General features: G+C 44.8%; 1 protein-coding gene across 24 annotated transcripts in view; it reads right to left on the bottom strand.

The window, feature by feature from the left end:
- Positions 1 to 13187, bottom strand: part of CCDC18 (coiled-coil domain containing 18) — a 76157-nt gene that overhangs the window by 15009 nt on the left and 47961 nt on the right. For 22 of the 24 annotated variants that reach the window (XM_043521498.1, XM_043521497.1, XM_043521496.1 and 19 more), the window contains 2 exons: positions 11366 to 11503; positions 1274 to 1474 (listed from right to left, as the gene is read on the bottom strand). In XM_043521498.1, the coding sequence (XP_043377433.1) occupies positions 1274 to 1474; positions 11366 to 11503 (339 nt within the window). Of the gene's footprint in view, positions 1 to 362; positions 854 to 1273; positions 1475 to 5690; positions 9030 to 11365; positions 11504 to 13187 lie in introns of those variants that run through there. The other 2 variants (XM_037906638.2, XM_043521503.1) reach the window with 2 other exon arrangements.

Here is a 13187-nt window from a genome sequence, read left to right on the forward strand (position 1 = left end):
TTAAAGAAGTGTTAGACATCACCATACAGAGCTACTCCTGCTAGTTATACACTAGGTGGTAACACTAGAATTTTGACATTCTGACACCTGTTGTATTTTAGCTTTTCCCTTTAAAAAGAGGGGGGCCATCTAGCTATTTACATCCTGCACCTATATCTGTATGATCTTTTTATATCTAATTAAAATAAATGGGGTTTGTGATGTGACACCAGCCCCTAAGGGGTTAATGGAGCCCTTGGGAGGCTGCACAGGAGGCAGCCAATCAGAGAGGGGCTGCGAGGAGCAGCCAATCAGGGCCAGGCTGGCCCATATAAGGAGAACTGCAGAACAGAGCAGCTTCAGTAGCTCCCTGGAGCTCAAGGAGGGAGGACTGGCTGCCTTGCAAGAGGAAGAAAGCTAACACCTTGGACAGAGGAGTGCTGGTCAGGTGAGCAAGAGTGAATTCCCAGCTGACTGCTAGCATGCTGAGGCCTGAGACAACAGCAGATAAGATGCTGGGGCTGTGGGGAAATGACCCAGAGAAGTAGACAGAGTCCTACTTAGAGGGGATGCAGCACGTAGCTGTCATCTACAGGGTCTCTGGGCCAGGACCTGGAGTAGTGGGCTGGCCGGGTCCCCCCGTCTCCACTCACCACTCAGGAAGTGGCTGCACAACGAACTGCCTTTCCCCCAGAAGGGGGGGAGAACCGAGTGCAGCACAGCCAGAGAGCTGTGTCATGAAGAGGATGCCGCGGTCCTGAGAGTCATGTGGGTCCCCGTAGCAGAAGTGACAGCAGCAAGACACCACCAGAAGAGGACACAGAGCTAATTTCCAAGACAGCCAGCAGGAGACGCTGCAGTGGTGAGTCGCACGCTGTCACAGGGTTACATGGACTATTATTATTACAGTATATATTCACAATAGTGTATTTCCTTAAGAATTTTTACATTTGTAAAACACAAAATTGGTCTTTTGTAAAGACATTTTTGCATAAAACAAAATGGCTGAGTTATAAGGTGTGTAGATGTATATTAATTCATTGTGGACTGAATGGCTCTGACACAATCCACTCATACAGCATGTGTAATCCTCTGCTGCTCTCAAATCCAGTTCTTCCACATGGCAGAGTAAAACTCAGGCCTATACAGTAACTCTTTTAGGTACTTCTCATTCTTTGTAAAACCAAACATGAGGTAAAAGAGGGTAATTAATTTGTTGGCATAAGGGAGCCTTTGTTTTTGCCCACAGACACCTTAAATGTCTCATGTACAACACATTGCTGTGTTAACTTACCTTCACAAGCAGTGCTTCATTTGCAGCTTGAACCATTTCATTTCTGGCCTGAAGTTGTTGCTGAAGATTATTGACAGTGTCCTGAGCCTCTTCTAACTCCTGCTGCAGCTGCTTCAATTGTCCACTTAGATGATGAGAGCCAGATTTCTGGCTGTCTGTGGATATCTGCCACCTTTCCTGATTTGTCTGATGTGCAAGCTTCTAGAAGTTTTAAGAAATAAAGTGAAAAAAATTACAGATTTTGTTTTATGCCAACTTTCCTTAATACTGTTCTTTCTCATTTCACATAATATATGTATAGACTGGAAGGGGTGCAAGTAACAAATTTCAGAACTCATCACCATTAACACATCAGGGGGTTTTGACGCACCTTCAGGATTTGACTAAGAAAAAATGGTTACTAACCTTCCTTAACTGTTGTTGTTCGAAATGTGTTGTACATGTTCATTCCACACTAAGTGTGTGCATGCCCTGAGTAGTTGCCAGAAATTTTTTCCCCCTCAGTGGTACTGGTCAGGGTGGCTTGAGCGCCTTCTGCTGATGCGCACTGCTAGTGCCAGAATGAAGCTCCCAGCTGACCCCGCGCCCCCTCAGTTCCTTCTTTCCGGAAAACACTAATGTAGAGGGGCAGGAGGTCAGGTCATGGAATGGGCATGTGGAAAACATCTTGAAAAACAACAGTTATGGAAGTTTAGCAACTTTTTTTTTCTTCGAGTGACTGCACGTGCATTTCACGCTAAGTGTCTCCCAAGCAACTGAATAGGTGAAGGAGTTCATGTATACACACACCCACTGCAGAACAGCTTGGCAAAATTTGGCATCATCTCTGGAATGCTGAGTGATGGCATACTGGGAGGAGAATGTGTACACACCAATAACCAGGTCACTGCTTTACAAGTGTCCTGAACAGGGATCTGCACTATGAATGCTGCGGAGGATGCTTGAGACCTTGTGGAATGAGCAGTCAGAACAGCTGTTGGCAAAACATCTGCCTGATCGTAACAAGTGCAAATACATGAACTAATCCAGGATGAAATTCTCTCTGAAGAGATTGGGATGCCTTTCATCCTGTCAGCCAAAGCTATGAACAGTTGGGTAGACTTTTGGAAGGGTGTAGTTCTTTTTATGTAGAATGCTAAGGCTTGTCTAATGTCCAGCTTCGGGTAGAATCAGGTAGGCAGACTGCCGGATTGCTAAGAAATTGCAAAAACAGTTTTGGAGGGGAAACTGGGGTGAGGGCAAATACATCTTATCTTTAAAAGAAGACTGTGTACAGAAGTTCTGAAGTGAGGGCACAGAAGTTTGGCTGAAGTGATGGCCACTAAGAAAACCACTTTTCAGGAGAGGTATAATAATGAGCACTTTGCCAAAGGTTCAAATGGCAGTCCCAAAAGCTTCGATGAGACCAAGTTCAGGTCCCAGGGAAGAACTGCTTCTTATTTGGGGGGTATGACCTTCCTAGGCCTTTGAGGAATCAGACAGACATGTCATTTGGGGAAGAAAAACAAAACAAAAAAACCACAAGTTACACACCCGCAGGTGGAAAGCTATTATTCCTGCAAGGCGAGCCTTGATTAAGGAGATTGCTAAACCTTGCTGTTTCAGGTGCAGTAGATACTCAAGTATGTCTTGTACGGACGAACGTGTGGGTGAGACTCCACATTGGGATGCCCAAACAGAGAATAGTTTCCACTTAAAGAGGTAAGTAGCTCTGTTGGAGGGCTTTCTACTACCAAGTAGGACCTGACAAACTTGCTCTGAGCAATCCTGCTCTCTGGGATTTAGCCATGAAGCTTTCAAGCCATTAGATGAAGGGAGTTCAGGTTCGGGTGGAGCAGCTGATCATGGTCCTGGGAAATCAGGTCCAGGTGCAACGGAAGCATGATTGGAGTTGCCTCAGATCTAGAAGAGTGGAGAACCAGTGTTGGCAAGTCCATGTTGGGGCTATTAGAATAACCTGGTCTAGCTTGATCTTTAGCAGCACTCTGTGCACCATAAAGATGTTCCAGCTATGGTAGTAGAAAGGTATCCGTGATAGAACCCAGACTGTGTTCCTGTAAGGAGCACAACTGGTGACAACTCTTGTTGTACATATTTGCAAATAGGTCTGTCTTAGTCCCCCACTGCTGGAAAATGTCTCTTGCCATATCTGGGCACAGGGACCACATGTAGTGACTGGAAAAGACCTGCTGAGGTGATCTGCCAACTCATTTTGCATTCCCGGAAGGTAAGATGCTTCAAGGTTGATTGACTGGGCTATGCAAAAGTCCCATAACTGCATTGCTTCATGATAAGAGGGAGGAGCAAGCTCCTCCTGGCCAGTTGAGGTAAAACATGGCTGCAGTGTTGTCCGTGAGAACAGCCAAGTTTCTGCCCATAATGTGTGGCAGGAAGGCCTGACAGGCCAGGCAAACTGCTTTCAGTTCCCTGATGTTGATGTGGAGAGAAAGTTCCACAAGAAACCAGAGGCCGAGTTTTGAGAGCCTCAGGTGAGCTCCCCACCCTAGCACTGACACATCTGAGACCAAGGTCATTAATGGTTGAGGGTGTACAAAGAAAACACTTACACAAAGTGTAAGTGGATCCAACCACCAACTGAGGGAGATGAGGACCTGCTGAGGTTCCGTGAGTACAGTGTCCAGATGGTGGTGGTTTGGCAAGTAAATTGAGGCCAGCCACGTCTGGAAGTATCTGAGGTGCAGCCTTGCATGTTGTACTAGGTAATGCACGAGGCCTTGTGACCTAAAAGTCTAATACAATTTCGAGCTGTTGTGAATGGATGACCTTTGAGTGCATTATCAGGGATCCAACTGAATGGAAATTTCCCTCTGGGAGATAGATCCTGGTTTGAGTAGGGTCAAACACTGTCCCAGTGAACTCTATCCTCTGCACTGGAGTGAAGGTAGATTTTTCTGCATTTATCAGAAGGCATACGGCCTTGAATGTTCATAGAATCATAGGAGATTAGAGTTGAGAGAGACCTCAGGAGGTCATCTAGTCCAACCCCAACTAAATCATCCCAGCCAGGGCTTTGTCAAGCCAGGCCTTAAAAACCTCTAAGGATGGAGATTCCACTATCTCCCTAAGTAAACCATTCCAGTGCTTCACCACCCTCCTAGTGAAAGTGCTTCCTAATATCCAATCCAGACTGCCCCACTGCAACTTGGGACCGTTGCTCCTTGTTGTTATCTGCCACCACTCAGAACAGCCTAGCTCCATCCTCTTTGGAATGCCCCTTCAGGTAGTTGAAGGCTGCTACCAAATCCCCCCTCACTCCTCTTTTCTGCTGACTAAATAAGCCCGGTTCCCTCAACTTCTCCTCATAAGTCATGTGCCCCAGCCTCCTAATCATTTCCGTTGCCCTCCGCTGGACTCCCTCCAAGTTGTCCACATCCTTTCTGTAGTGGGGGGCCCAAAACTGGAAGCAATACTCCAGATGTGGCCTCACCAGTGCCAAATAGAGGGGAATAATCACTTCCCTCAATCTGCTGGCAATACTCTTAATGCAGCCCAATATGCTGTTAGCCTTTTTGGCAACAAGGGCACACTGCTGACTCATATTCAACTTCTCGTCCACCGTAATCCCCAGGTCCTTTTCTGCAGCCAGTCGGTCCCCAGCCTGTAGCAGTGCATGGGATTCTTCCGTCTTAAGTGCAGGACTCTGCACTTATCCTTGTTGAACCTCATCAGATTTCTTTTGGCCCAATCCTCCAATTTGTCTAGGTCACTCTTGACTCTATTCCTACCCTCCAGCTTATCTACCACTCCCCCTAGCTTAGTGTCATTTGTGAACTTGCTGAGGGTGCAATCCATCCCATCATCCAGATCAGTAATGAAGATGTTTGAACAAAACCAGCCCCAGGAGTGACCCCTGGGGCACTCCACTTGATATTGGCTGCCAACTAGACATGGAGCCATTGCTCACTACCCATTGAGCCAGATGATCTAGCCAGCTTTCTATCCACCTTATAGTCCATTCATCCAATCCATACTTTTTTTAAACTTGCTGGCAATACTGCGGGAGACCATATCAAAAGCTTTGCTAAAGTCAAGGGATATCTTGTCTACCACTTTCCCCGTATCCACAGAGCCAGTTATCTCATCATAGAAGGCAATCAGGTTGGTCAGGCATGACTTGCCCTTGGTGAATCTATGTTGACTGTTCCTGATCACCTTCTTCTCCTCCAAGTGTTCAAAATGGATTCGTTGAGGACCTGCTCCATGATTTTTCCCGGGACTGAAGTTGACTGGATGAGTTGAATGTTGGACACTACCTGAGCCCTGGACTGGCCCTTAGGTAGCCAATCATCCAGATAAGGGTAGACATGCACCCCTAACCTCCAGAGAAAAGTGGACACTACTGCCGTGCATTTTGTGAACACCTGCTGAGCTGAAGACAGACCGAGAACTGTGGGAGAACTGTGAGTGGCTCACTATGAATCTGAGGAACACTGTGTCCTTGGAATATCAATTTATGAAAATAGGCATCTCCTAAGGGTGGCGTACAAATCCCCGGGATCCAGGGAGGGGATAATGGATACCAGGGTGACCATGCAGAACTTTATTTTCTTGAGATAGTTGTTAAGCAGCCGCAGGTCTAAAATGGGTTTGAGCCCACCCTTGGCTTTTGGGATTAGGAAATAATTGGAATACAACCCCTTTACTCTTAAATTCTACGGAATCTCAGCCACCCGAAGGAGAGCTTGAACCTCCCAGACAACAAGTTCTTCATGAGGGGGTCCCTGAAGAGATGGGGCGGAAGGTGGGAAGGAAGGGTAGAAATAAACTGGAAGGTGCATCACAGTTTCACAGTGCTCAACACCCAATGGTCCGGGGTGATACGGAACCACACACTGAGAAAGTGGAAAAGGCGATTTACAAATAAAGGTGAAAGAGTCTGGCATCACAGGAACTGGTAGGAAGTCCTCCAGCATCCCATCAAAATGCCTGCTTAGAACCCCCTGGATGACTGGGGGGGCAGGCATTGATATTGAGGTAAAAGTGGGGGGTGGCCTATGCCTAAAACCTCTGCTTCTCTCTCTCTGCAAATCCTGACAGCCAGCCAGGGCAGAATACCAGATGGCTTTTGAGGTCTGTAGGGCTTCCTTGAAAGGAGCAGGTGTGTATAATCCAAGGGATTTAAGGGTCACCCTGGAGTCTTTTAGGCCATGCACTTTTACATCAGTGTGTTCTGAAAAGAGTGAAGCTCCTTCAAAAGATAGGTCCTGTTGGAGTCGAGAGGACTGTAGCCACAAACTCCTGCACATGACCACTGCCAAAGCCAGGGACTTGGCTACTGAGTCAGCCGCATCCAAAGCGGCTTGCAACAAGGTCCTCACCACTGATTTTTTTCCCTTGTCCACCAGTGAGAACTGTTGCATAGTCTCTTGTGGGAGCAAGTTCTTGAACTTCTGCATGGAGTCCTACATATTAAAATAATACCTGCCCAGCAGCGCCTGCTAGTTTGCAATTCTGAGTTGGAAACTCCCAGTAGAATAAACTTTCCTACTGAACAAGTTTAATCTGAGTCTTGATTTTTGGGGTTTCATCCTGTTGACCCTGCCTCTCTCTCTCATTGGCAGCAGCTACCAGCAGGGATCCTGGGCGGGGGATGGGGGTACAGGAACTCATAACCCTGGGCAGGAACAAAGTATTTTTGTTCAGCCCTTTTAGACGTGGGGGGAAGGGACATGGGGGTCTGCCACCACGTCTTAACAGGGTCATCATAATGGCCTCATTGAGAGGCAGAGCTACTTTTGAGGGGTCCATAGTGGCTAAAATGTCAACCAGGATATGGGAGGACTTTCTCTACCTCCACCTGTATGCCCAGATTTAAGGCCACCCTCTTCAACAACTCTTGGTGAGCCTTATCATCATCATCTGGGGGAGGCAACACTACTCCTCCTGAGACTGCCTCATCGGGAAGGAGGCCAGCACCAGCTGTGGAAGCTCTTCTCTTTCTTCCTCAGCAGGATCTGGTTGAGCTGGTTCATGCGGTTCGGCTCCGGGGTCAGTACCGGAGTCCAGACCAGGCTCTGTCCAAGAGGACAATAACGCCCTTCTTTTTAGGTCACCCAATAGGCACACCTGGAATAAGCCCTGGAAACTGGGGAAAACCCCAGGGGTTCCAAAAGGACCACTGGACTGGCATAGATCCCCAGTGACCTCCTGACCATGCACTCGATGGTACTCCTGTGTCTGGATGCATGGAAGGGTGGAAATGCCTGGAAGAGTAGCTAGAGAGAGGCTCCTTGGATGGGAGGAGTAAGACCCAACCTCCAATTCAGTCTCTCTCCAATGTCCATGGTGGTTCCATTCCTACCAGTGCCAGAGACTGGTGCCATGGTTTCCCTTTTGACAGTACCGAAGGCATAGTACCAAACAATGACAGGATCCAGTGGGTTCCCTCCTGTCCATTACGCACCAGTAACACTGAATCTTGTATTGCCGGTAATACCAGTACCAACAGCAAAAGAAATCACATGGCGTTTGCTGCTGCCAGATTGGTACCAATATAGTATCAGTACTGCGCTGTGCACAGATGTTAACAGCTCTTCCAGTCCTGGACTCGACAGTGTCTGCATAGGTGTCAGAGTCAACGGTGCCAACTTTTGCAGTACCAAGACAGAAGAGTAGAGTGCAATCTAAACCAATCTAATCCCCAGGCCTGGCCATCGTCAGTGCCAGGGATCACCCCCTCTCAGCCATCTGGGATGGTGATCGGTGCCAGGACTCCAATACGGTAGGAGGAGCACTCCTTACTGATGGCAAGGCACTTGGTGACAAGTCTGACCGGCCTTGCTCAGATGGAGGTCTCAGTGCTGCCTCCATAAGCAAAAATTTTAGCCTGGTCTCATGGTCCTTCTTTGAGCGAGGCTTAAAGTCCCTCCAGATCTGGCAATGGTTCCCAACATGAGCTTTTCCCAGGCACTTCAGGCAGCTTGAGTGACGGTTGCGCAGGGGCATAGCCTAGTTGCAGGAGGCGCAGAGCATAAAGCCTGGTCATCAAAGCATGCCTCGGCACAGGGGAATGGACAAAACTCTTCTAAAACATGAAGTTACGGAACTTCACTAAAATTAGCTAAAACTGACTAAAAACTAACAAACTAGACAGAGAGAAGAAAAGACAACTGAGAAAGATTGCAAAAGCAAGGATAGCAGTTCTAGCGACCGTCATGGGCAGTAAGAAGAAACTGAGGGAGGCGCAAGGGGCGTCAGCTGGGCACTTTATACCAGCGCTGTCAGCGTGCAGCAGCAGTAGCGGGCACTCAAGCTGCCCCAATGGGTACCACTGAGGGAAAAAGTTTTGACTAACTGTGCTTAGAGCACACGTGCAATCAGTCAAAGAAGAAACTAGGGATATGAAGGTTTCATTTTCCGCAAGAAATAATGCAATCTACTTTTGTCATTTAAGTCAAGTCTGCCAATCTGTATTCTGGAACCCCTTTCACATTTTCAGAAAATATAAATAAGCCATTCTGAGTTTTCTTGAAGTTTTTTTTTCCCAACCCTTTAATTTGAATGCAGTCCCATATTTCCTCATTTCTGCATGGAACTATTCTAACAATTGTAGCTAGACCTTCACCAACCTCCATAGAAAAAGAAGCAATAATAATTAAAAAGGAAAATTTGTTACCTGATGATTTCACCAGCCCTCAGAAAAATATATTCCAGGTGGGGTGGGTTGGGGGAGGAGAGGGGAGTGGAAAAGAGGTCAACTTCCAATTCTGCATCCAGATCTCTTCCCCAGCCCAGTCTATGTGGGATGTAGTGAGCAATTAGGAAAAAGTAGTATGGAGAGAAGGATAAGACAGACACAAAAATTCCTTTCCTCAAATATAATAAAACAGATTATTTAGGAATCCCCACTTGGGACAGCTGCTTGCCAAAGGGTGATTCTGTGGAATATCAAATCAGTTTGCAGTATCTGACAGACATGTTAATGGAGGTATTAATTGATTTCTTTTATGGTAGTTGATGTTCTTTCAGACCAAGCGACAGCCATAGAAAGTTTTGAAGGGGCTCAGATCCTCTCTAGAATAGCTTTCCCTATATCTGAGAAAGTTTCTGTGATGCCATATTTTATCCATCTTGAAACACTGGAATTAATTTTTTTTTTTAAAATCGAGACATTTGTGATGAAAGGACACAGAGGATGATTTCCTAAATTGTTTTTTTCACTTCAAGTATATCTTCATTGCTTTCCTCACATCAATCTTGTGCCATGTTTTCTCTTTCCGGTGTTGGGGTTTGGGCAAAAGTGATGGCAATGTAATTTCCTATGTGGTATGAAAGGCTGTACTGCCTCCATATAAGAATGATTTGTGAATATGAAACACAATCTTGTCCTTATGGAATATGTAGCAGGGTTTATATCTTAGTAAGACAGATTTCTGAGACTTGTCTTGTTGATGTGATTCCTACTAAGAAGCAGATTTTATTAGGTAAGAATGATAGAGCCTGATGTCTCTAGCTAAAAGGGGTGAGGTGCAAGGGCATGTAGTCTGGGGGTGAATTCCAGAAACATAGATTTGACTGATGTTTTGGATAGGTACACTGCCTTCACAAAACTGGACCCCCAGAGATGGTCCACTAGTGATTTGAATAAGCATGTATTTATAACACCTTCAAATCTAAGGCCTGAGACATCACGATTAAGCAATTAAGACAAGTCCAGACTATGATGAAGAAAATCTAAATGAACTGAAATGCCTGGTTTCTTTGAGTTAATTTCTGCTTCTTAACAACTACCAAGAGCACTCTGCCCAGACTTGTGTAGACAGACCAGGTGGATGGGCTGCAGGAGAGGACGACAGTATTTAATCACCTTGGAAGAGTATTCATCCAGGTTAGATTTTTAATACACAGGCTGTCTGGGTCAATTAATTTGGGTTTGGATATCGGAGCAGACCCTGTGATAGGAGATCCTGCTGGCAGGGAAGATGTACTGGGTAAGCCCTGTAAAGAGAAAAACAGCCTTCCCTCACAATTAGGAGTGATGAGTATTATCTGGTTTTTGTACCATGGTTCCCAGAAGAGAGAATAGGAGGAAAGGCAGAGAAGACCTGGTTGGTCTCTTGGACATTTCCTTTGTTTTTTTTGTTTCTTTGTTTGTTTTTTCTCTCTCCTTTTCTCTTCTGTGCTTTGGATTCTTTCCTTTTCTTTGGACTTTTGGAGGGATCTTCCTTTCTGGAAACAGTATCCCCTTTTTCTGGTTAAGGCTTTTCAGTAAGGTCTAGTCTAAGTGAGTGTCTTTAAGTCTTCCCCTTTATCAAAAATATAATTTGAGATATATTGCAAGCAAATGTCTTCATAAGGATTCACTTCTTATTCCCAAAAGTTCTGGAAGTCTGACAGTATATGTTGGATTATTTCACCAACGACTCAATTACTCATTAAAGCATGTGAGAGGGGATCCCTTCAGATTTCCCTTTTAGACCAGGGATATCCTGACTACCTGTGAAGACTTCCTTGGGAACTTAGATATACCAGCCTGTTGAGTACTGAGGAGGCTTTTGGAGGCATCTCCAGGGGAGTCTCAGCTCATAGACCAAGGAACAGAGGCCAAAACCTGCGTTCCAGACTCAGAACCTCTTCCCCGGCTGGGCAAAGATAACCAGATTGGGAGCAGTTGTTGGCAAAGTTCCCCATCTGCAGCTCCAGAGAATGTTTATTCTCTAATGGAATACTATTTTAGCTTAGGCTTTTCTTTTGCTTGCTCCACGATGAGGGGGAGGAAGTTGCTAGTCAGCAGTTCCATAAGTGGTACCATTCAGAAAATGCCCCAAGATGGACAGAAAAAGTTGGAAATAATGCGTGCATTGGTGGGTAGATGATTATTCACTACTGTTCTAAAATAAGCTGTTGAGCACAAGTACCGTGGGAGTGCTAAATTGCTGCTCTGTCTGCACTGCTGGATGCAGAACACTGGCAGAAAGGACATGGCCAAGCCAGAGAGTCTTAGGACAAATTTCAACTGCCTTTGATATTTGCATGGAAAGGTGTGCAGTTGGTCTGGACTGAGGGGAGGAAAACACACATGTAGCACAATACAGTAAAAAACGCTAGGGTCAGTTCAGTTTTATCTTTTACCTCCTGCTCATAAGCCTCCTTCAATGAGTCTATTTCTGATGAAAGCTGTTTTATCTCGGCTTGCATTTTTGCTTGTAACTGAGCTTCACGTGCTTGGGCAGCACCCAGTTCTTCTGCCAAACGGTTTGCACGAGCTTCCTATAAGATAGTATATAATAAATGTTAATGGCACTTTGCACTTATATGGCACCTTACATCCAAACATATTAATTAAGACTGAATGTTTTTTTCCCATTTTATGCAGTGACAACAATTAAACATTTACCTCAGTTGTCCACACTGAGTCAGTAGCAGAGCAAGAAACAGAACCGGAAGCCAGTAAGCCACAACCAGTTTCTTTTTAGTTAGTTGCTAAAGCAAATCCAAGCCAATTGAATAGCACCAGAATATATTTATATTCATTTGACTAGGATTTATTTGTAATAAACATGGTACTGGCCATAGTGTCACCATGGCCAGTACCCCCAAATGATTATTAAATCATTAGAAACAAGGTTTTATTTATTATTCAAATCAGTTTCTTTACAAATTAACTTTAAAAAAAAAAAACTTGTGTTACTGTTCATCCAAAGCAGTTCTAATAGATTCAGCTAAAACAGTGTGGCTGTGCAAGTAGGTATTGCCAGAGACTAATGACTGGCACAGGAGTAAATTAAATTAAATGTCACGTTCATTGAAAATATTTCATCATGACCGGTAAGGTTCACTCTCTCTTGGTATTTCTATGGCCACTATCACTGTAGTATCTGAGCACCTCTCAGACACTGATATATTTATCTTCACAACATCCTTGAGGTAGGTAAACATTATACTCATTTTACAAATGGGGAAGAGAGGCAGAGAGATGAAATTCACAGGCAAGAGTCAGGACCAGAATCCAGACCTCCTGAATCTCAGCACAGTGTCTCAAGCACAAGAGCCTCCTTCGCCTCTTTAATCACTGTGTCTTGCTTTGCAATAAAGTTACAAAACCCCCTACTGTATACCCAAGGCTCGGTTATAGCTTTTAGAATAATCCCTTCCTGAATTGTCCTCAGTGTGAGGCAGAGGCTAGAAGTTATAACTCAGCCTCATGCACATACAGTAAGGGTTTTTTTTTGTTTTTTTTAAATAGTTTCATTGCAAAGCAAGACACAGTGATTAAGAAGCAGAAGGATGCTAATGTGTTTAAGTGAAGCACAATCCCTCTGGAGCATGGTGGGAGTGAGGTAGGGGAATATACGTGGTGCATGACTACCTCTTAGGAGGATACAGCATGCATGCTCCTCCTCCCACCCTCTTTGGAGGTGGCTAATACCCTCGGGGCACTAAGAGGGACCAGTATTTTGTTCAGCAGAGCTCAGGAACTGAATCTGAGTTTGACCCTGTGCAGAGAGAAGAAGAAAAAAAAAAAAGAGGAAGATTGGTCGAAGGCGCCCCTGCAAGAGAGTCACCCTCGATCTGCTTCCTAGTAGCTAGTTTCCATATGTAAATAATTCAATTACTTCCTTTTTGTTTTATGTACCAAAGGGACCTAGATTTTATTAAAAATATATAAATAAATAAAAATGTCCAAATCATTGGTATTTTAAAATTAGGGCATTTTGGGTTCAGACACCCATATTTGAAATCTTATTGAAAGTCTAGGTTTTTGTTTAGTTGTGTTTCAATTCCAATCTGTCTTTTTCTTAATTTTATAATAAAAATCAGCACAATACTTCATTGTCAATACAAAACTAAATACATGCATCTGTGCTGACAACTCCATACACCAAATAAACTGTATAGTCCACTTTCTAAAATCAGCATTGTTCAATGAGTAATTCCACTCCCACTTAAAAGC

This window comes from Chelonia mydas, chromosome 8 (genome assembly GCF_015237465.2).
Source record: "Chelonia mydas isolate rCheMyd1 chromosome 8, rCheMyd1.pri.v2, whole genome shotgun sequence".
In the NCBI taxonomy this organism is placed as follows: domain Eukaryota; kingdom Metazoa; phylum Chordata; order Testudines; family Cheloniidae; genus Chelonia; species Chelonia mydas.